Source organism: Zalophus californianus, chromosome 17 (assembly GCF_009762305.2).
Source record: "Zalophus californianus isolate mZalCal1 chromosome 17, mZalCal1.pri.v2, whole genome shotgun sequence".
Lineage (NCBI taxonomy): Eukaryota > Metazoa > Chordata > Mammalia > Carnivora > Otariidae > Zalophus > Zalophus californianus.
The window spans coordinates 11,101,570-11,121,938 of record NC_045611.1 but is presented as its reverse complement, the minus strand read 5'-3'; the positions used below and the strand labels follow the sequence as shown (position 1 = coordinate 11,121,938).

General features: G+C 38.7%; 1 protein-coding gene across 4 annotated transcripts in view; it reads left to right on the top strand.

Moving 5' to 3' along the window:
* The window catches only part of CNTNAP4 (contactin associated protein family member 4), a 264,304-nt gene that overhangs the window by 77,233 nt on the left and 166,702 nt on the right, over positions 1-20,369 (top strand). For all 4 annotated transcript variants that reach the window (XM_027620162.2, XM_027620161.2, XM_027620160.2 and 1 more), the window contains exon 3: positions 13,557-13,750. In XM_027620162.2, coding sequence (XP_027475963.1) covers positions 13,557-13,750 — 194 coding nt within the window. The remainder of the gene's footprint in view (positions 1-13,556; positions 13,751-20,369) is intronic.

Sequence of the window (20,369 nt, the reverse complement as noted above, 5' to 3'; positions counted from 1 at the left end):
CATTTTTATTAAAAATTAAAAAAAATTTTCCTTTGTGGTAAATTTTTAAAATGAAGATGCAAAATTCTGAACTCTGAAGGTACGTTCCAAATGGATCTTTATTAATTTTTTTTTGTTTTCAGAGAAGAAAATAAAAAGCAGTGACAATTGCAGTATAATAAATTCATGCTAGTAATTGATTTTCAGTTGTGCTTGTCAAAAGGATTTGCATTTTGCAATTATGGTAGCTGTCATGAGCATTGAACTGCTCTGCTAGGGTGTTGTTTTTCAGTTGCTACCATTCTCCTTGGTAGTAACAGAGTGTGTGGAAAACGCAGGGGTGTGGATGAGATTCACAGTATTGCCAGAAGCAATTTGAAATTGGCTAGGCAGAAGCATGACCTATTTTTTTTTTTTTTTTGGTCTGTCTTTTCTGATCCAGAAAATGTTTGCATTAACTCTCATTCCCAGCTGGAAGCATTGCTTTATTATGACTCAATGGATCAATATACATTGGGAGCCATGAACTATGATAGGTGGCCTGACAATCGTATGAAAGGCCTCACTGGTTTGAGTGGAAATGAGGTTGCTTTGTGAGACTTTCTTTTTATCAAAAGGGACAATTTAGAACTTTCCATTATGCATTACAAATAGAAATAAGATGGAGATGAACAGAGCAAAATGTTGTGCTCTTTCCTCTTATACCTGCACTTTCCTACCTTCCTGACAGATTTGATCCTGCTCCCTCAGACTGAGGTGATTTTTATCTTGGTGAAGCCAGGGTAATATGTGCCTGCTCTTTCTAATATAGAATAATTGGTGGCATATAATTTTATTTATTTTTTTATTTTTTTTATTTTTTTTTAAAGATTTATTTATTTATTTGAAAGCGAGAGAGAGAGAAAGAGAGAGAGAGCACATGAGACGGGGGAGGGTCAGAGGGAGAAGCAGACTCCCCGCTGAGCAGGGAGCCCGATGCGGGACTCGATCCCGGGACTCCGGGATCATGACCTGAGCCGAAGGCAGTTGCTTAACCAACTGAGCCACCCAGGCGCCCGGCATATAATTTTAGAAGCTATTTATTTCTCAATTTAGGAGATGCAGTGACAAAATAGCAAGTTTATAGCCATAGGTTAAAATAGGATTAATACATAAAAGTGCTGGGTTGGAAAAATCACCAGCAGTGGTTTGTTACATTTGCATCTGTTTGTATTCTTCACTAGTTTAGCACAATATCCCCAAATTAAATATGTTGAAATTTGATTTGTTCTATACAAAGAGATAAAGAGATCATTTAAAACACATGTGATTATTGAGCATAACTCAGAAAATCCAAATGTATGTCAATCACTGGCAAAATTAATGGTAATGTATCACATTTTTACATAAAACCCATAATAGCATATTTTTTCTCTGTATTTTTCATGAAAACATAACTCTTGTGTGCTCCTCTATTTGTGCATAGGCCAGGAGCCAGGTGGAGCTGCCCAGGGTTCTTGGATGTTAGAGGAAGCAATTCATTAGTGTAGCAAAAGGGTCTGCAACTGGAAAGCATTTTTAGAATTGAATGTATGCCTGGGGGAATATTGTACTTGCTGGCTTCAGACACTAAATTCTATTGTATCCCACTCCCCCATGCTATTGTAGAACATTATATCTATTTAAAAGCAGTGTGTGTGTGTACGTGTATGTATATATATATATATAATTTTTTTTGCTTCTCTGTCTAGTTTGTACCAATTATCACTATGATGCTCAATGAATGTTGAGCGATTCTGTTCTAGAGTGCAGAATCTAGAGTATAGAATCTACTGCACACATGGTAGAATATTTTTTGAATCAGACAGAAGCACCGATTCTGGTTGACCGCCCATGTACACATGCAAATAGCATTGTTCTCCACAATCCACATACAGTTTTATAAAATCAAAATTTGTATAAAATGCATAATCAGCTTTGGGGATATTAGGCACATAAACAGAACACTCATAAAGATACTATAGTACATTAATCATTCAGATCTGAAATACTAGTCGATCTGATTTTCTCAGCCAGTTTCAAATCTCTGAGTTTGCCGGTTATGGTAGTTGAGGAATAACATGGAAACACCACATATTTTTCAGTTGTCACTACTTTTGCACCTGTGAGTATTGTTTTAAGGTGGGGCAATCCTATTTGCTTTTCAGTTTAGAGACTGTTTCCCATATGTGCTCACATATCAGGTCACCTCAAACCCCCTGGCATCTGCTGGGTAAAGTAGCCTTCTTTGGTTGTGCCAGTCTCTTCCAGATAAATGCTCAGACTTTCTGATTTCCTAATCTTTCCTCTAGTTCTTTCCAGAATGGCAGCTGGCATATAAGAAACTCAGATGATACATGGCACGGCTGGGTAGGGGTCCCCTGGCATATGTTGGTTGTTGTGTTGGCGTTTACCACAAGATCATTGGTTGGATCCTTGTGTCCTGGGTAAGCAATATCTGCTGAGTCTGGTTGGGTTGGTCCTAACCCTACATGTTTGTTGACGTGCACTGCCAGTTTTGGTGGCCAATCCATCCCTTGACTGTTTTCTTGTCAAAGCACTGCCAGTTTGTGCCAATCCATCCCTTGACTGTTTTCTTGTCAAAGGCCATCCCCTTTTGCTGGAGGGGCCCCATGACACTTCTTGTTGCTATTCAAATTCCCTGAAGCTGGTTGTGATATTCTTTAGTATAATAGATGGAGCAGATGTGCAGTAGTCTTTGCATAATGTCACTACCATGAAGAATCCCTCTGGTGAGCTTCCAGTCAGACTCTCACTCACTTCTAAGCATTGTCCTCTGTCTTCTCCTCCTGGACTCTGATTGTGGAATGGTTCTGGGGAATATAGTACATTAGATAGAAAAATGAAAAACACATTGCTCCAAATAAGAAACCCACAGTTATCTTCTGCCAAAGAAAAAGAATACTAGTATAAACTTCCAGTTACAAAATAAATAAGTCACAGAGAGTGGGGTGCCTAGGTGGCTCAGTTGGTTAAATGTTGGACTTTTGGTTTTAGCTCAGGTCATTATCTCATCGGTTGTGAGAAAAGGCTCTGCACTCAGCCAGCAGTCTGCTTGAAGATTCTCTCCCTCTGCCCCTCCCCGCCGACTTGCATGCATGCACGCACACACTGTCTCTCTCAAATAAATCTTAAAAAAAATAAGTGACAGAGATGAAAAGTACAGCATAGGGAATATAGTCAATAACATTGTAACAACATCGTGTGGTGACAGATGATGACTATGTTTATTGTGATGAGCATTGAGTAATGTACAGAATTGTTGAATCACTGTTGTTTATGCCTGAAACTAATATAATATTGTATGTCAACTATACTTCAATAATAAATAACATTTAAAAAGCCCAAAATAATAATTGCACTGGATTAGGTAAACAGACCAGACAGACTTTATTCAATACTACAGTAATGAGGGTCAAGACTATTGCAATAGGGGAGAGATACTGAACTCAACTCTCTTGAAACAAAGGGTAGGAGAGTTTTTAAGCACTGGGCTGAGCCAGTAGAAAAGTACTGAAGAACATTAGGGGGGAAGTTGGTCAATGTGATTAGGCATTTGTGTTTGCTAATTGGTGATTATGGAAATTAGGCTCCTACCCTCCCACAGAGACTGGGAACTGAGGCACTATCTTTCTTGATGACTGTGTTTCAAGGGATGACTCAGGTCTTTGAGAAAGACATTCTTGGATTGTAAACCTGGAAAGAGGCTTGATGAAGATTTATATCTCAAGGGGCAGAGAAGTAATTTACAGTTTCAAGTTTCCTAAATTAAATAATCTAAGAAAAGGGAAGTCGGGGCCCAAACTCAGGAAGGAGCCTGTCTAAAGTTGAGTCAAGTGGGTGGGAACGTTAAGGCTGTCATGGTCACAAGCATCACTAATAGTTTTTCCTCTTGCCTGTAAAATAAAAATTTCCACAATGAAATAACACTTAAAAAGGAATAATCATGGAATTAAATAAAGTATGTATATTTAAGACTGAATTCAACAAATACCTAAGCCTAGAGGTAAACATATCTCTTTAATTGGGAATATGATATTATCTTGATAGGTCTTAGCATTTTTACAAACTGAGAAAGTATCGAATGATGTAATCAATCAAATGCTTGGGATTGGTTTTGCACTTTTTACCTTTTTGGTATACTGTAGTAATGCTGCCTTTTCCAGTCATTGTGTGGAAATGATGTCTGTTGGTACAAGAGAGTGACTTCGGTTTGTTGACCCAGAAGGAGTGATATGAGGACATTGGGCTCCTGACAGCTTATCATCTCTGTCTGGCTAAGGAAGAGAAAAAAGAAAAAAGGTACGGAAGCAAAAAATGGTTTTTAAACCTCTGGGATATTGTCAGTATGCTCTTTCTGACTCATGATGTCATTTACTGAAATGACCTGCCTCACTGCAATAGATCTAAATCGAAACTTTTAGCAAAGCATCATAATGGGCTTAGAAAGCAAAACATAAGCAAGTCCTGATTATCATTTGAATTTCTAGACATCGTGTGCTAAAAGTCAGTTTTCTAAAATGACTAATTTGAGTGAAATAAAACTTGCTGGCACAGAATTTAGTGTTTTTATAACTTTTTTCCAGCTTTCCAGAGTAAATTTGGCTGTCACAAAATTTGCAAATCAAATATACAAATCAAAATGCCCAAACAGAGAAAGGGTGTAAATATTTACTTTTCAATCCACTGAATTATTAAAGATTTCAGAAATGTTTGCTCTGGCAGTACAAGAAGTGGGACGGGAAGTCAGTCTGCCAAATTGCCACGAGGGAAAAATGGATCAACAGCAAAGAACTAAAACCTCACAGAACTGAGTGAGGTATTATTAATTTAGAGCCTTTCTGGGGAAATGAAGTGAAAAGCATCTTTTTCACTGTACCAAAAATCCAAAAACAAAGCCATAAATACATCTAGAAAATGTAGTTTACAAGTGATTAAACTGTATAACTGGGGTAATTGGTAGTCTGTGTGTGTGTGTGTGTGTGTGTGTGTGTGTCTCAGCCAAGTGCTTGAGCTTTCTCTTTGAGAACCTCATTGAAAATACCTTGCTTCAAAGAAAAGTGTCCTGTACCTTTATTTAGTTTGGCTCTAGTTCTTGCTTTGCCCCTAGTTTGACATATGAATTTACAGAGTCTTATTATATCTATATGGCTACAGATTTATTTCATTCCTTATGCAGTACACATTAAGCGCATTTTAAGCATCCACTGTGTGTTGGGCCATGTGGTAGACACTTAGGATCTATCAGTGAATAAAACAGGCAAAGACTCTTGGCTTTTATCGAGCTTACATTCTAATAGGGCAAGATAAAGGATAAACAATAAATATAGTAAGTAAGAAAATCATATACTATGTGTAAAGACGTCAGTTTCTGTCAAAAAAAAGAAAAAGTGGTTTTGGGTAAGACAGATGGGAACAGGATTGCTGGGTGGGAGGAATTGTAACAGAGGCGGTCAGGGGACACAGGCCTTTACGGGAAGGATGGGATCTGAGCTGAGGACTTGAAGATGGCAGGGATGTTAGCCCAGCGTGTCTCAGAGAAGAGCCCCGCAGGCAGGCAGGACCGCTTCGCAGGGCAGGGGATGGCAGAATGACTGGGTGTTTGCTCGGAGAACGTCTAGGGGGCCCTTGCTGCTAAAGGGGAGTGAGCTGGGAGGAGGGGGACCAGGCACACGTGGGTAGGAGTGCTGGCAGCCAATAGCATTTTCTGTTAGTTTGGTAACAGGGTGGAAAAGGGGTCAAGAATGACTTCTTTGCTGTTGTTGTTCTCAGAAACTGGAAGGATGGAATTGTCATAAACTGGGCCGGGGAAGGGTATGAACAGAGTACGATTAGGGGGAAGAATGGGGGTTTGGTTTGGAAATGTTATAGATTTCAAGGACGGAGTTGAATATACAAGTCGGAAGTTCAGGAGAGAGGTATGGGGTGGAGCTATAAATCAGGGAATTATTGGCACATAGGTAATACTTAAATCCAGGAGGCCAAGAGAGATCACAAAGGGGTGCATGTGGACAGAAAAGGAGCAGGCAAAGGCCCGAGCCCTGGACCATCTCAACCCTATGAGGTGATAAGAGATAAAAGAACCAGCAGTGGGGACTGAGGAGGAGCAACCAATCATCTGGGAAGAAAACTAAGAAAAGGAGATTTTGTGGAGGCTAAGTGAACAGAGTATACCAAAGCTTTGGGAGGGGCCCAAGTATTCAAATGTCTTCGATAGCCAGGTGGTAGGAAGGCTGAACTCTGAGCATTTGGCTTAGTAACATGGAGTTCTTTGGTCATCTTGACAAGAGTAAGTTCGGTTGAATGGTACAGAGTGAAAGGCTGGTTATAATTGGCTTGAACAAGAATGAAATGGGGAAAATTGCAGATTGTGAGTGTGGACATCTTACTCGAAGAATGGCAATATAAAAAGAAGAAAAAAATACAGCGGAGTCAAGAGAATCTTTTTTTTTTAAAATGGGAAAAATAACAGTGTGCTTGTACATCCATGGGAATGATCCATTCAAGAGGAAAAAAAATAATGAGGCAGGAGAGAGAGAATTGCTGAAGCAGTGGCCCCGAGCAGGTTCAGCACTTGTGAAGGGGCTAACTCATGGCTCATAGAACTGGAAGGCACAGGGAGTGGCCTGCAGGCACAGCTGGACTCAGGGGCGCTGACTGTCCTTCAGAACTTGGTCTCACTTCATCTCCCACCTCTGCTTCCCTCTGTGTTGGCTTCACTCGGGCAGGCTTTCCACAAAGATAGCTTCTGCAATTTGATGCCTGCTTTCTGAGCAGAAAAAAAGGGTCTTTTCTTCAGTAGCCGCAACAGAATCCTAGAATTGCTCCACTGGCCTGGCTCAGGTGACGCCTTCATCCCTGTAACAGTCCCTGGGACCAGGGGAGGCAATGCCAAGATTCCAGAGTGTTCTGTGAAAAAAGACCAGCAATTCACACAGCATCGATAATGTCATGTTTTCTTCTCCGCAAAGAAACTATGCTGGTAATGATACAAAGTTGTTAAGAGTCCTAAATGGTGGCTCGGGGACACTGCAAGCCATTTAAGGGAGCCAAACAAATATTGGCACAATGTTCTTTTTGTTTCCTTACATTATTGTAACTTAATGTCAAGATCAAAATAATCGGGCGAACTTAGACTCTTGGGGGAAATCTAGTTGAAATCACATGTGAAAAAAAGTAATTATCTTAGAGGGAAACTTTCTTATGACAATTTTAATTAAGCCAATCATTTCTTTCTTTCTTTTTTTTTTTTTTTAAAGATTTTATTTATTTGACAGAGAGACACAGTGAGAGAGGGGACACAAGCAGGGGCAGAGGCAGAGGGAGAACCGGACTCCCTGCTAAGCAAGGAGCCGGTTGTGGGACTTGATCCCAGGACCCTGGGATCATGACCTGAGCCAAAGGCAGATGCTTAATGACTGAGCCAATCATTTCTTAAAAATATACATGGCCTAATGGTAGCTAGGACTGTCATTCAACTATGTTCACTCTGCTTTGTGTCCTTCAACATTTGTGTCCTTCTGCACTTTAAATATTGCGAAAGAAGTGTGACTCCTTTCTGAGCAGTTTGTACCTTTACAAAGTTGACAAACTCTATGACACATCATCTCATTGATGACCACCAGGAATGGCAGTCATGCCATTTTTAATATTAGTAGGGGGATAGAGGTGATTCTTTTCTTTCTTTTAAGGCTTCAACCAAGAGTATTTTTTTCTTTAATTTTTCTTTTCGCTTTCCTGAAATTGTAAGACGTGTTTCCATGAGGGGCGCCTGGGTGGCTCAGTCGTTAAGCGACTGCCTTCGGCTCAGGTCATGATTCCAGGTCCTGGGATCGAGCCCCGCATCGGGCTCCCTGCTCGACGGGAAGCCTGCTTCTCCCCCTCTCACTCCCCCTGCTTGTGTTCCCTCTCTCGCTGTGTCCCTCTCTGTCAAATAAATAAATAAAATCTTAAAAAAAAAAAAAGACGTGTTTCCATGAGCAGAACGAAATATTATTGATATCTGGCCAATGGCCTATATGGGATCTTAAACATAATTCAACCAGCCAGTTATTTATGTTTAAATAATATTGAATAAATTATTTGGATATATTCTTGGAATAAAATTAACCACTATGGGCAATGATAGTTGTATAATTATTTCAGGGGTAAAGAACTGAAAAGGAAGTGACTCCTAAAATGAGATCCTCACAGAGATTTAGATTATTTCTAAAATAAGTAATTTCTTACCTACACTAAAATGACTCGTATAACATTGGGAAAATTTAATTTGCATAATATTAGGAAAACTTAGCCTGTATAAATCTTTTTTTAAAGTTTTATTTGAAGAGATGTTAGAACATTTCATTTCACTAGATAATTTTAGTAATTAAGCTTAATATGATACATAAAATTTTTAGTAGAGTGTTTAACGTACAATAGGCACTAGACAATTTGTAGTTTGTTTTTCTTTCCTTACGATTCACAGCAGCATATTTTATAGAAGCAAGTTTCCCAGGAAACTGATGTTTAAAAGTGGTAGGCAACAGATACAAGAGATGCTGGGTTTGTGGTCATTCAGGAACTAAATATTTTCAAAGCTGAATTTAGTGCTGTGATCCTAAATCTTTATTTGGAGTTAATAGTAATAATAATTGTTTTACAATTCAAAAAGTAACAACTGCCATGTATCCACGTGCTTGCTGTGTGTGAGAGAAATCAACAGGCAATTTAATATGCTTTTTGAAATTAATTCTCAGAGCAGTACTGCAACATTTAATTTAAAAGTCTCATCAATGGGGAGGATTTTCAGTTTTAAATGTGAGTTTTTAGGCTATGATGTGAAGAGTCAACAAATGTTTTTTTTGGATAGACTTTGACACTTTATTATGCCAGGTCTCAGTGATGAGGCCACAGCTGGAGAAGAGGAAGAGTGGAGTAAGAAGAAAATGAGCTGAGGGGACAAGGCTTCTGTTTTTGTTTTGTGGGTTAAGTGTCAATAACCATGGACTAGACGGGGTTATGAGGAGATGGTCTTTGATCTGTAGGTGTTGGTCGACTCTGATGGTGAACACATGGACATATTAGAAACATCATTAAGGACGAACAATACTTGATGAACAGCTAAAAGGTTTGGTTAATAAATAAAATAAGGAATTCTTATATTTTATTTTATAGTAATTTAGAGTTCACCATCGGCTGGAGTTAGCCCTCATTTTTTCCATTAGAAAAAGTAAATATGAAAACAGCATGGCTCCAGAAAGCTAGGTGCTTTGTGCTGGGCATACAGCTCCTGTAATCTAAAGTCGTCTTCCACTTTCTGTCACTCCCGTTCCTCCTTGTCCCCATAGGCTGCCACTACCCCAGTGTGCCGTGTTCTATCCATCTCTGTACCTATAAGTTTGCATTTTCCATATTATTCTTCAACATTTGTTTTAAAATTAGAACAAGCATAACACCCCCTCACATACTTAGACCAGGTGCATCTGCAGAGCAGAACAGTTTAAAACCCCATGGGGAATCTCTGGATTCCCTGTGGCCGATTTAACTTGGTAAAGCCCAGAAGCATCTGAATTTCCATTACTTTATTGGTGTACCTCGTTAACGATATAGCTTAATTTGCATATCAGTAGTACCTTTTCACCACAGGTGAGAAATTGAAATGTTCAAGGTCAATTAACCGCGAATGTTTCAAGTCCGGGTAGTAGAGCTCTAACAGTGAGCGGTGCTGGGAAGAGGGAGCGGTCAGTGAGAGGTGCCTCTTTCTCCTGATGAGAATTGATGATCCAATTTTAACTCACCAGAATCATGCTGATTCTTTTTTCCTCACTGTGCTCCTCTCATGTGTTCACTTTTTAAATACTGGTCTATCAAGGAGTGTCAAAATGCCAGAGAAAGATTATAAAATTCTATATTAAAAAGTGTACAGACTGTTGAAATTAACTAGAAAGAGCAAGACACAAAACCATCAGCATTTTCCCAGAGGTATAAGCTGATAGAGATAAAATTCCTGATGTTGCAATGTCAGGTTGAGATGATGGCCAGCTGGGGGCACTTCATCCACTCTTTCCCAACTTTTCTGTGTTAAAAAAATGATAAAAATACAGACAGATTATGCAGTTGTAGTAGTAAGAGGACTGAGGATGCTTGATTATCATCAGACCTCAGGAGACTGTCAACTTCCAAACTTGGATAGATCCCGAGGATGATTGGTAAGATTAGAGAGGCAGTGGAGGGAAATAGTTACCCATTCGCCACTCCCATCCTGTGTCTGCACTTGAAAGACGTGGTCTTCGTTAACTCCTGGGAGGGGAGTTGGCTCTACTGCCTGATAGCTAAATTCTAGGGTTCCCTTACCTCTATCAGCTCCATCCTTTCTCCATCCATTGGGAACTACCGATTCCATTTATCCTAACGATATGAGAGGCAATGCTGGTCCTGGTCAAGAGCACTGGGCCTTTAGCTGCCCTGCAGACTACAGCAAGGTATTCAGACTCTCCGTGTATGACTTATCCTCTGTTCAATGGGCTGCTTTGAGAATCAAATAACAATGCCTTCACACTGTGCCTGACGCAAAGTCCTCACTTGTTCAATGACTATTAAGTAATACCACAATAGGATGAAGTGGAAAAGGTAGAGTGGGGTTTCACTACATCAAAGGAAAAGTTGGCTTAGTTTTAAAAATAGTGCTGTGGGAACAGGTCCCACTGAGGGTTCAGGAATTTCCTGAGCTATTGTGGGAGGGTACTATGTTCTTCAGATCATCAAGAATAAATTCGCTTTCATGTAGATAACAGGCTGCATAGGGGGGTGCCCCTTGTGAACAGCAGAGCTATGCTGGATAAATGACACCAAGACACCAAAAAATGCAGCCGGAGCCCATGTCTACCAATAGGGCCTTTCACTCAAAATATGAGAATATTCTCCTCTAACCTAAACATTGTATCTGGTATTGGTGACCAAGAGAACTCCACCCATCCAGGCTACTGGGCAAAACCACAGGGTCTTCAAGAGCAGATACAGAGAAAATTAAAAGTAAACACAAACCAACAAAAATTGCAGAATGTATAAATATTTTGTATCAGAGAGAGAGAGAGCATTACACTTTTGATGTATGGAGTGGAAGACACTTTTTGAACAATGATTTATTCCAAGAAAAAAAGGAAATTTGAGAAAGTGTCTAGTTCTAAAGACAATATAGTGAGTAACTTGGGAATCATACCCTAATACAAGCAGGAGTTAGTATTATACCATCGAGAGAGGATGTTGTCATGTAATTCTTTTTTAAAATGCTGTATTGACTCAGTTTTGAGGCCCTGACAAGAGGATGGTCAGTTCCCGTTCGTGAGCAGCTGATCATATCCACAACCCGACCACTTCCCTTGTTGGGTTCACACCCTCTATGGCTACCGTGCCTCAACCGTAGTCACCCTGGGGCCAAGTACTGGACAATTAGGGACAAGCCTATGTCCCGGAGCCCCATTAGTCCACAAGGAGCCCACAGAGCCTCTCTAACTGTACCCCACTTGCCATATATAAGCTGACCCCACAGCTCCAAGTTGTTGTCACCCTTTCTGAGGGTGCATCTCACTTCATGCTCCTGCCTGGCAGGTTTCTCTTCTTTGGAGCTGTTGAAGAGTTCTGCTTTTCCTCTGTCAGAGAGTCATTGTGTTGTATCATCCATCAAAAGAATTTTTAAATCTTACAAACAATTGTTAACACAGATATGTCTCTTTAGGTTCCACAGTGGTACGTACCACACCATAATAGCAAACATTTATTGGGCATCTCTTTGCATTAGGGCCTGTACTCAATGTTTAATGAAACAGGGCATGGATGGCAGGAATAATGCTTGAATAAAAACAGTATATAAATTGTAATCTTCTATTTTTTTTGTATAATTCTTTAAAAAATATTTTTTATTATTATGTTCAATTAGCCAACATATAGTACATCATTAGTTTTTGATGTAGTGTTCAACGATTCATTAGTTGCATATAATACCCAGTGCTCATGCCCACACGTGCCCTCCGTAATACCCATCATCTTGTTACCCCATCTCCCCACCTCCCTCCCTTCTGTAACCTTCAGTTTATTTCCCAGAGTCCAGAGTCTCTCATGGTTTGTCTCCCTCTCTTGATTTCTTTCCATTCAGTTTTCCCTCCCTTCCCCTGTGGTCCTCTGCACTATTCCTTATGTTCCACATGTGAGTGAAACCGTATGATAATTGTCTTTCTCTGCTTGACTTACTTCACTAAGGTAATCTTCTATTTAAATGTTAGACCTTATATCAGAGCCTTAAGGTGGGTGACAAAAGAATGGGGGAAAGAAAATGTGCTAATATTCTTATTTGGGGTGTTATGTAATAGATGTTGCATTTTAATAGATACTGAATATTAGGTAATTATGGATTTAAGAAGGTGTTAAACCCTATTTCATGACTTTTAAAATGATTACATAATACTTATATAATTATCAATGTTAATATTAGTTAAAATATATAAATTCCCCAAATAAGGCATTATTGTATTAAACTGGAAGAATGAAATATCTTAAGACATACAGTAGTCACATCTGTAATATTTCTGGTGTGCAGTGAATAAAAGAATACATGATAAGTTCTGCTCTAACTGTACATCCTTAAATATACAGTAGATTCTTATTTTTCACTCTTGAGTGCTCAAGCACACCTTACTCTCTGATCTTTTCCCTGATAATCCCTCCCCCATCTCTCACCCATCACCCCCTTCCCCAGACAGGATAGAACCAGCCAGTGGTATATTGGTGAATTGGCTGGGCTGGGAGTGGGGGCTGATTTGTAGAGTTTGCCAATTTCTGTCCCACCATGGCCAGTTGCGAACATGGTTATATTTAACAATCAGCTTGCAAAATTCCTAAAAAATTAATTGCCTCTCATCCACTGTTGCCAGCCAGGTCCAGCCTTCCACTGGATGGAACTCTCCTCCATCATCTATTGTATTATTGTTCCCAGCACCTGCCTCACCATTAACGTTTGTGCTTTACACATGCTTCTCAATGTCTATTATTCCCATAAGACTGTAAACACAGTGAGGATAGGGACTGTGCCTTGACCATCTGTATTCTCAGGCTTAATGCTGTACTTCTTTCTCCAGGAAGTCTGAATATGATCAGATACCAAAGGTAGTGTTCTAGTTCCACCACAGTGTGAACCACGATTGAAGGTTAAAGCATTACCTAATCGTGTGTGGGCAGTAAACCTGCTAGTTCCAAGTGTAGACATGAATGTCCACCTGTCAAATTAAGCACTTTAAACATTCGATAAGATCCTTGGTTCTCCCCAGTGTCAAGAAGTTATAGCATATAATACCTAGAAATGAACATAATTAACACAGGCTTCATCCTTTTATACTAAATTCTTGTTTTTCTCTATTATTCTACAATTATGAGAAGTTTCATATTTGGAAATTTTACTTTATTAAACTCCATCCAGGAATACAGTCTTACTGGCATCTCTAGTCCACTAACAGATTTTTAACTAATCTTTTGCCCATTTTCTTCTGTTTCTATTTGCATAAAAGGAGCTGGTGGCTGGTCTCCACTTGTGTCAAACAAATACCAGTGGTTGCAGATTGACCTTGGAGAGAGAATGGAGACCACCGCTGTGGCCACCCAAGGGGGATATGGGAGCTCCAACTGGGTGACCAGCTACCTCCTGATGTTCAGTGACAGTGGCAGGAACTGGAAACAGTATCGACAAGAAGACAGCATCTGGGTATGTTTCTCTGACAGAATACACAATCTGTCAGGGAAGGAGATAGGGTCGTCCCTGCATGTTGTTTACGAATTTCCTAAACTAAGTGGAGAAACAAAATTTTCAGAATTATTTAGGAAACACTTTTCAAGAAAAAATATATTAATATTTATTTCTAATACATTTCATGGTATAAATTATGAAAACACTAAAGGTAAATTTATCTCAGAGACCTCAGAAATTGGGAAAAAAAATCTTATTTGTCCATTACAGAGTGTGGAAATGTAAGAAATAATCAAAACCTGTAATTTTGTTTTAAGCTTTGTCCAATAACACAGTGGTTTTGCATGGTTTTCATTTAAAGCTTGGTTAAAAGAATTTGTTCCTTTTATTCCCTCTGATGACTCAGAGATTTCTGAACATCTCCCTCTCTCTCTAGTATATGGAGATTTGTATATATATTTGGAGTATTTATATATGATATATATATATACACACACATACATATATACATATATATGATTTGTATATAAACCATTCTCTATTCTTTTAAAAGTACATAAGTGTGTAAAATGCTGTGTGTTATGGGCAGGGGCATGGCTTCTGTAGGAGACTGACAAGGAGGCAGTTTATAATAGAGTGGGGTGGTATTTGTAGTTGGTTGATTGTATATGAACACCTGGTAGAAGAAGGAAGCTATAGGCAGTTTGCTTGGTGGTGAAGAAAGGACTTCTTTGCTAGGAGAGGGTATTGGTTTGGATCTTACGTGGGCCAGGGACAACATACTGCAGTCAAAGAACTTTCTTTTTTTTTTTTTTTCCTCTGGCTGAGCTGCTGGAACCGGAGAAAATGAGTAACTTAATGAAGCATCATTCTTAGCACACAGATAATTTGGAAGCCTATTTGGGTACATAATGGTAATTTTCTTTGATCAGTCAATTGCCTCTCTTTTGAAAGTTCCTAGAACTCTGTATACATTATCAACTCATGGAAGAAATGGACTGTGATTTACTCACCTTTGTATTTCTAACGCACTTGGTGGCCATTTGACGCATGTTTATTGATGTAAATTGAATTGAGAAGAAGTAGCCCTGCTCTTTCTCTAGAGAGAACAAAAGTTAGACTGGAAGAAGTTGCCTATAAGCATTTTTAAGAAAAGCTGCCTTAAAATCCAAAGCAAGCTGAAGTGTAGAAGAGTGAGAAAAACTGAATATTATGGTTGAATTAATTTCATGAGAACCATTCAAACTAGGGACAAAATAAACAGTAATTATGAACCAATAACAATGAAGGCTTAATGAGGTATTTATTTTAACTAGGTGTTTGGGTTATCTTTTACTCTTTTTCTAAATTAAGCATTGGATTTTAAACTAGATAAGTAGATGCTAATTCATGGTAATATTTAGCTGTGTTAAGTAAAACGTACGTTTTTGACATGTCTTAAAATGATGGATCAACCATGAAAATTGTTTCTCTGTTCATTAAGCTTGGGGAAAGCCAAACCTAGACCACGCCATTTGCCTTTTTTGCTTACTCTTATTAAAGGTGAGGTGCTCAGATCCTGGGGCACCTGGGTGACTCAGTCAGTTAAGTGTCCAACTCTTGGTTTAGGCTCAGGTCATGATCTCATGGGTCATTAGGTTGGGTCCCACATCACGCTCCATGCTTAGCTCGGAGTCTGCTTGAGATTCTCTTCCTCTGCCCCTCCCCCCACTAGCACGCACGCACTCTCTCTGTTTTTCTTTCTCTCTCAAATAAATAAACAAATTAAAAAAAAAGGTGATGTACTCAGGGTGAAACAGAGGCATAATGATATCCCTAACTAATCCAAACCAATCGATGTGAAGACAGATGGCATCTATCACAATTAATTGTCAAGGGAATGCTATTTTTTAGACTGTGCTATAATTTGTTGGTTTACTCACTTTCTTCCTCTCTTGAGTGTGAACATCCTGAAAATAGAGGCTGTACCTTCCATCCTTTCATCTTGGCATCCCAAATCTTAAGAGTTCCCAGCATGTTAAACCGTAAGAGACTCTTAACTATAGGAAGCAAACGGAGGGTTGCTGGAGGGGAGGTGGGTGGGTGGATGGGGTAACTGGGTGTTGGGCATTAAGGAGGGCACTTGAATAAATGAATGAATGAAAACAGTGCACTTTATTGTAGTGACTCCTTCCTCCCATGATCAGCTCAGCCTTTTAGTGCATTTATGTATACCAGTTTAATATATTTAGAGTTAGGATGGTACATTTCTCTCTGCCTTATGAATTTTGAACTTTTTTATGGGAGAGCGTTTATCTTTTTCATCTTTGCATTTCCAGCATTCAGTACTTAGTGTGGCCCATGGCTTTTGTTGAGTGTATTAGAGAAAAAAATCAACGAATGAATAGATTTGAATACATTGATCACCTAATCCGGGTCTAACTTCGTAAAAATAATTCTGGGAGGTATTGAAAGAGCTCATGTTAATGTCATCAAAGAGATAAAACATGTCAGAACAAACCAAAAAATGATTCAGAGAAGCATGCAAATATGGGGTACAGACTTCTAGAGATTTGGAAATTGGTGGAATATATGGATCATCGTAGACTGACTTTGTCAAAAAAAAGCTGGGCTCACATGAGTATTGAAAAAAGCGTGATAACTTAGATTATGTAAGGATTAAGGAAGCTTCTACCATATAGCTAGAAAAGGGTGAACAAAAGCATAGACATTGGAGATATCCAGAGATACAGTATCCCATGTAATAACCAGTGAGTCTACTGGTTAGAATGGACTGTCAAGTTCGAGAAGGTCTGAATGATATTTTTGGTTATGGTAAAGAAAATTGATGGATAACTCTGAATGTCAAGATCAAAATTAGGACTTGGTGCAACAGGTACCCTGAGTACACATAAGACAGGTGAAGTTGTGAGTACACATAAGACAGGTGAAGTTAAGGTGTAGGTAAAACAACCCAAATCCCATACCACACACACATCTTCATGCTACCTGTCCATCCCGGGTAGGCTGCAAAGTTCTCTTCCCCTCTAGTGACTCAGGTGCCACTCTAAGGGAAACTCCCTCTGTGAGTCTGTAATTGCCAAAGCAGGAGAAATTAAACATGGTGAATTGTACCCGGTTCTTGACAGTTCACCTGGCATAACATAGATCACTCCAATTTGGGTTGTTTTTTAGCCAAAGTACAATTTTTAATTGATGTACATAGTTAGGAATTTAACCCTTTGTTGTATTTTAAAAATATATAATTCCCAAATTCTTTTTCTTTATTTGGTATGTTTTTGCCCATTTTTAAAAATGTACTCTGGGTTGTATACATACTATATGGAACGTGCCAGTTTTCTTGAAGAGCTTCACATTCTGCCCCAGATGATAGAAATAAATCTATGAAAGAGAGTTAGGAAACACATAAGCCATTATACAAGTGTTTGATGGAAAGAGGAAGAAAAGACAATTGTGAATTTAGAAACAAAGAAAATAAAACCCATCAACTTGGATTGAAATGCTGCTGTGGGGATCCTCACCCTCCCTTCACTTGATCCCGCCTCAAGCACGGGGGGGTGGGGGTGACAACAGTGATTTCTGTATGCCTGAAAGAATTAATAAAATGTCCTGCTCCTTCTTACAAATAATCTTTAGAAAGAAAGACAAAATATTTTATTTATTATCTATACAGTTCATGCACATACTTAATAGAACTGTAAACTTGACAGATATATGGTAGTTTGTAAAATTATGCATTAAAACATTTCTTTAGGAAAAATTTATAGTCCAAGCTCATAAATGTAATTTATACAAAGTATTCTAGTAGATGGCATATAAATATTTCACAAAAAAATTAGAAAATGCAAGCCACTAAAATTGTTCCTCTCGGATTGAAGATAAAATAAAATCCCTCAACATCTATGATCAAAAGACTTTTCAGCCAGTTTATTGTAAGTGATTGGAAAAGTAAATGTAAGGTGTAATTTTCACTCATTTAAGAACAATTGCCGAATATCATGAAAGTAACATCTTAGAAACTATTTTAAATAGATCAGCATGTGCAGGAACTTTATAGCTAAACTATCCAAATTGTCTCTGATACGTGCCCAAGGTTCTTTTACACTGCCGGCTATACAGGCAAAGAATGGGATGGTATCAATTTTATGAATTATTTAGGTAAATATGATTGTTCTACACAGAATAGTTTGCTTTTTTTAAAGATTTTATTTATTTATTAGAGAGAGAGAAAGCACAAGCAGCGGGAGTGACAGGCAGAGGGAGAAGCAGGCTCCCTGCGGAGCAAGGAGCCCGATGAGGGACTCGATCCCAGGACCGTGGGATCATGACCTGAGCCGAAGGCAGACAGCTAACCGACTGAGCCCCTCAGGCGTTCCGAATAGTTTGCTTTTTTTTTTTATGGATTTCATCCAAACAGAAACCTTTAGCATATTTCCAAAGTCAGAGTGGTTTTATTTATTTTTTTAATTAGATGTGTTTAATGTCATCTTTGGCTTGTGAAAAATCTAGGGCCCCTGTGACGTAGTATATTCACAAAATATTCACACCATTATCACTGTGAATGATTGAGTTGTCAACTCTCAAAGCCAGACAGGGCAGAAAGACTACCTGCAAAGATTTTAACATATATTTGTTTCAAATCAAATAAATACGTGACTGGGGGAGTTTGATAGAAAACCCAAGGTGGCAGGAATACAAGCGGGAGAGGTGCTGTAAGCCTGTTGGACTCGCTGCCCTGCAAGGTGCAGCTTTTCCAGCCCTTTCCCTCTGTTGAGTCCTTATTCTGGTGACTTAAGCCTGCAAAAATCATTTGTGGTGATACAAAGTACAACAGTACTAATGCCATGTATGTCAACATGTCAAATCATAAAGCTTAATGCCTCGCAAGACTTGCCTCAGCCCTTGGACAAACGCCCAGAGAACGCTTTAAGCTCCATCTGCCTTTCAAGACGGCCTCTACTTCAATGCCAAGAAGACATTGTTAATGAAAGTTGTCTGTATCCTCAGGAAATCTCCTGTTTGTATTTCTATTTAACTATGAGTTCTTCACCCTTTTGAAAATGATTAACCCTGTAGTGCATGGTTAAAGGTGGCTGCATTTGGGTTTTTAATGTGGCTTCAGTCATGGATCAGAACGGTTAGTTTGCGAGGCACCTTTTCTGTCATGTGGTGTGGTTTCTTTTACCTCCTTCATCTGTGCTCGTTCTATAATGTGCTATGTCAGTCCCTTCTCATAAACTTCTTTGGACACACATTTACTGGAATTTTATAGCAATATGTAATATACAAAATAAATATATATATGCAAACCCCCGTGTGCCGCAGGTACACATATACAAACGAGATAAGATAAATGGTACTGTTGTTTCACATTTTTCAAAATGATCTGTCTCTATGCAAACAGAATAAAAATTATTTGAAGAAAGCGATTAGAGTTAGCAGGAGATTGGATTGGGTGCCCTCTTCAGAGTGCACACTCACATTCAGGATCATTCTCAAATAGTCAACCAGGGAATAACACGTGTTAAGTACACATTCTAGTTGTATCTCACATTCTCCCACATGACCATTCAGTGACAACAACATCGCCCCCTTTTCTCCATTCCTTCTTGCCATTGCTGTGATGCGATGTAATAGATGTGTACTTCTGGCTTCTCTAGTTCCCCAGTTTCAGGAGGCTACGTTTGGAGTTCTTCTTTCTTGGAATAATTCTGTCCCTTTGAAATGTTTCTTTGATTGTTAAGACCTAGGCAACTGGGTCTTCTAGAAAACCAACGCATTAAGCTCTCTTTCCTAATTTGACGTTAAGTTCTGAACTTACGAGCATTTCTCGATCAGAGAAAGAAAAATATATAAAGCTAGAAAGGAGGAGATAAGATTTGGCATTGATAACAATATAATCCTTAAAAATCTAAGAGGATTATTTTACTATTTTTTAAGAAAATAATTCAGTAGGGGTGCTTGGGTGGCTCAGTCATTAAGTGTTTGCCTTCGGCTCAGGTCATGATCCCAGGGTCCTGGAATCGAGCCCCGCATCGGGCTCCCTGCTTGGTGGGAAGCCTGTTTCTCCCTCTCCCACTCCCCCTGCTTGTGTTCCCTCTCTCACTGTGTCTCTCTCTGTCAAATAAATAAATAAAATCTTTAAAATAAAAGAAAGAAAATAATTCAATAATATGCCTAACAATAAAATTAATTTTTAAAATCAGTAATACATCTTCCTACATATAAATAATAACATAGGCAATATAAAAGGAATACATACTCCACCTAAAATACAACCAAAAATGAATACATATCAAGGAAGAAACCTTAAAGAAAATGTTACAAGTTATATAAAAATAATATTTAGAATATTACCAAAGGACATAAAAGAAGATGTGATTAAATGCAAGGTCATATCTTGTTTTGAAGTGGAAAACAGTATCATAAAACTACTCATTCTACCTAAAATAACTCATAAAAGTGAAATCATTCTGAATTTCACCTATAAAAAGTGTATATGAGAAAATAGATAAGTTAGCAAAAAATAATAGTACTAAGGAGAATCTACATGTTAGGAAAATTTTATAAGTTTATGTTAATTAAAACAGGTTGATAATGGCACATTAAAGCATACTGAAAGAACAAAAGAGAACAT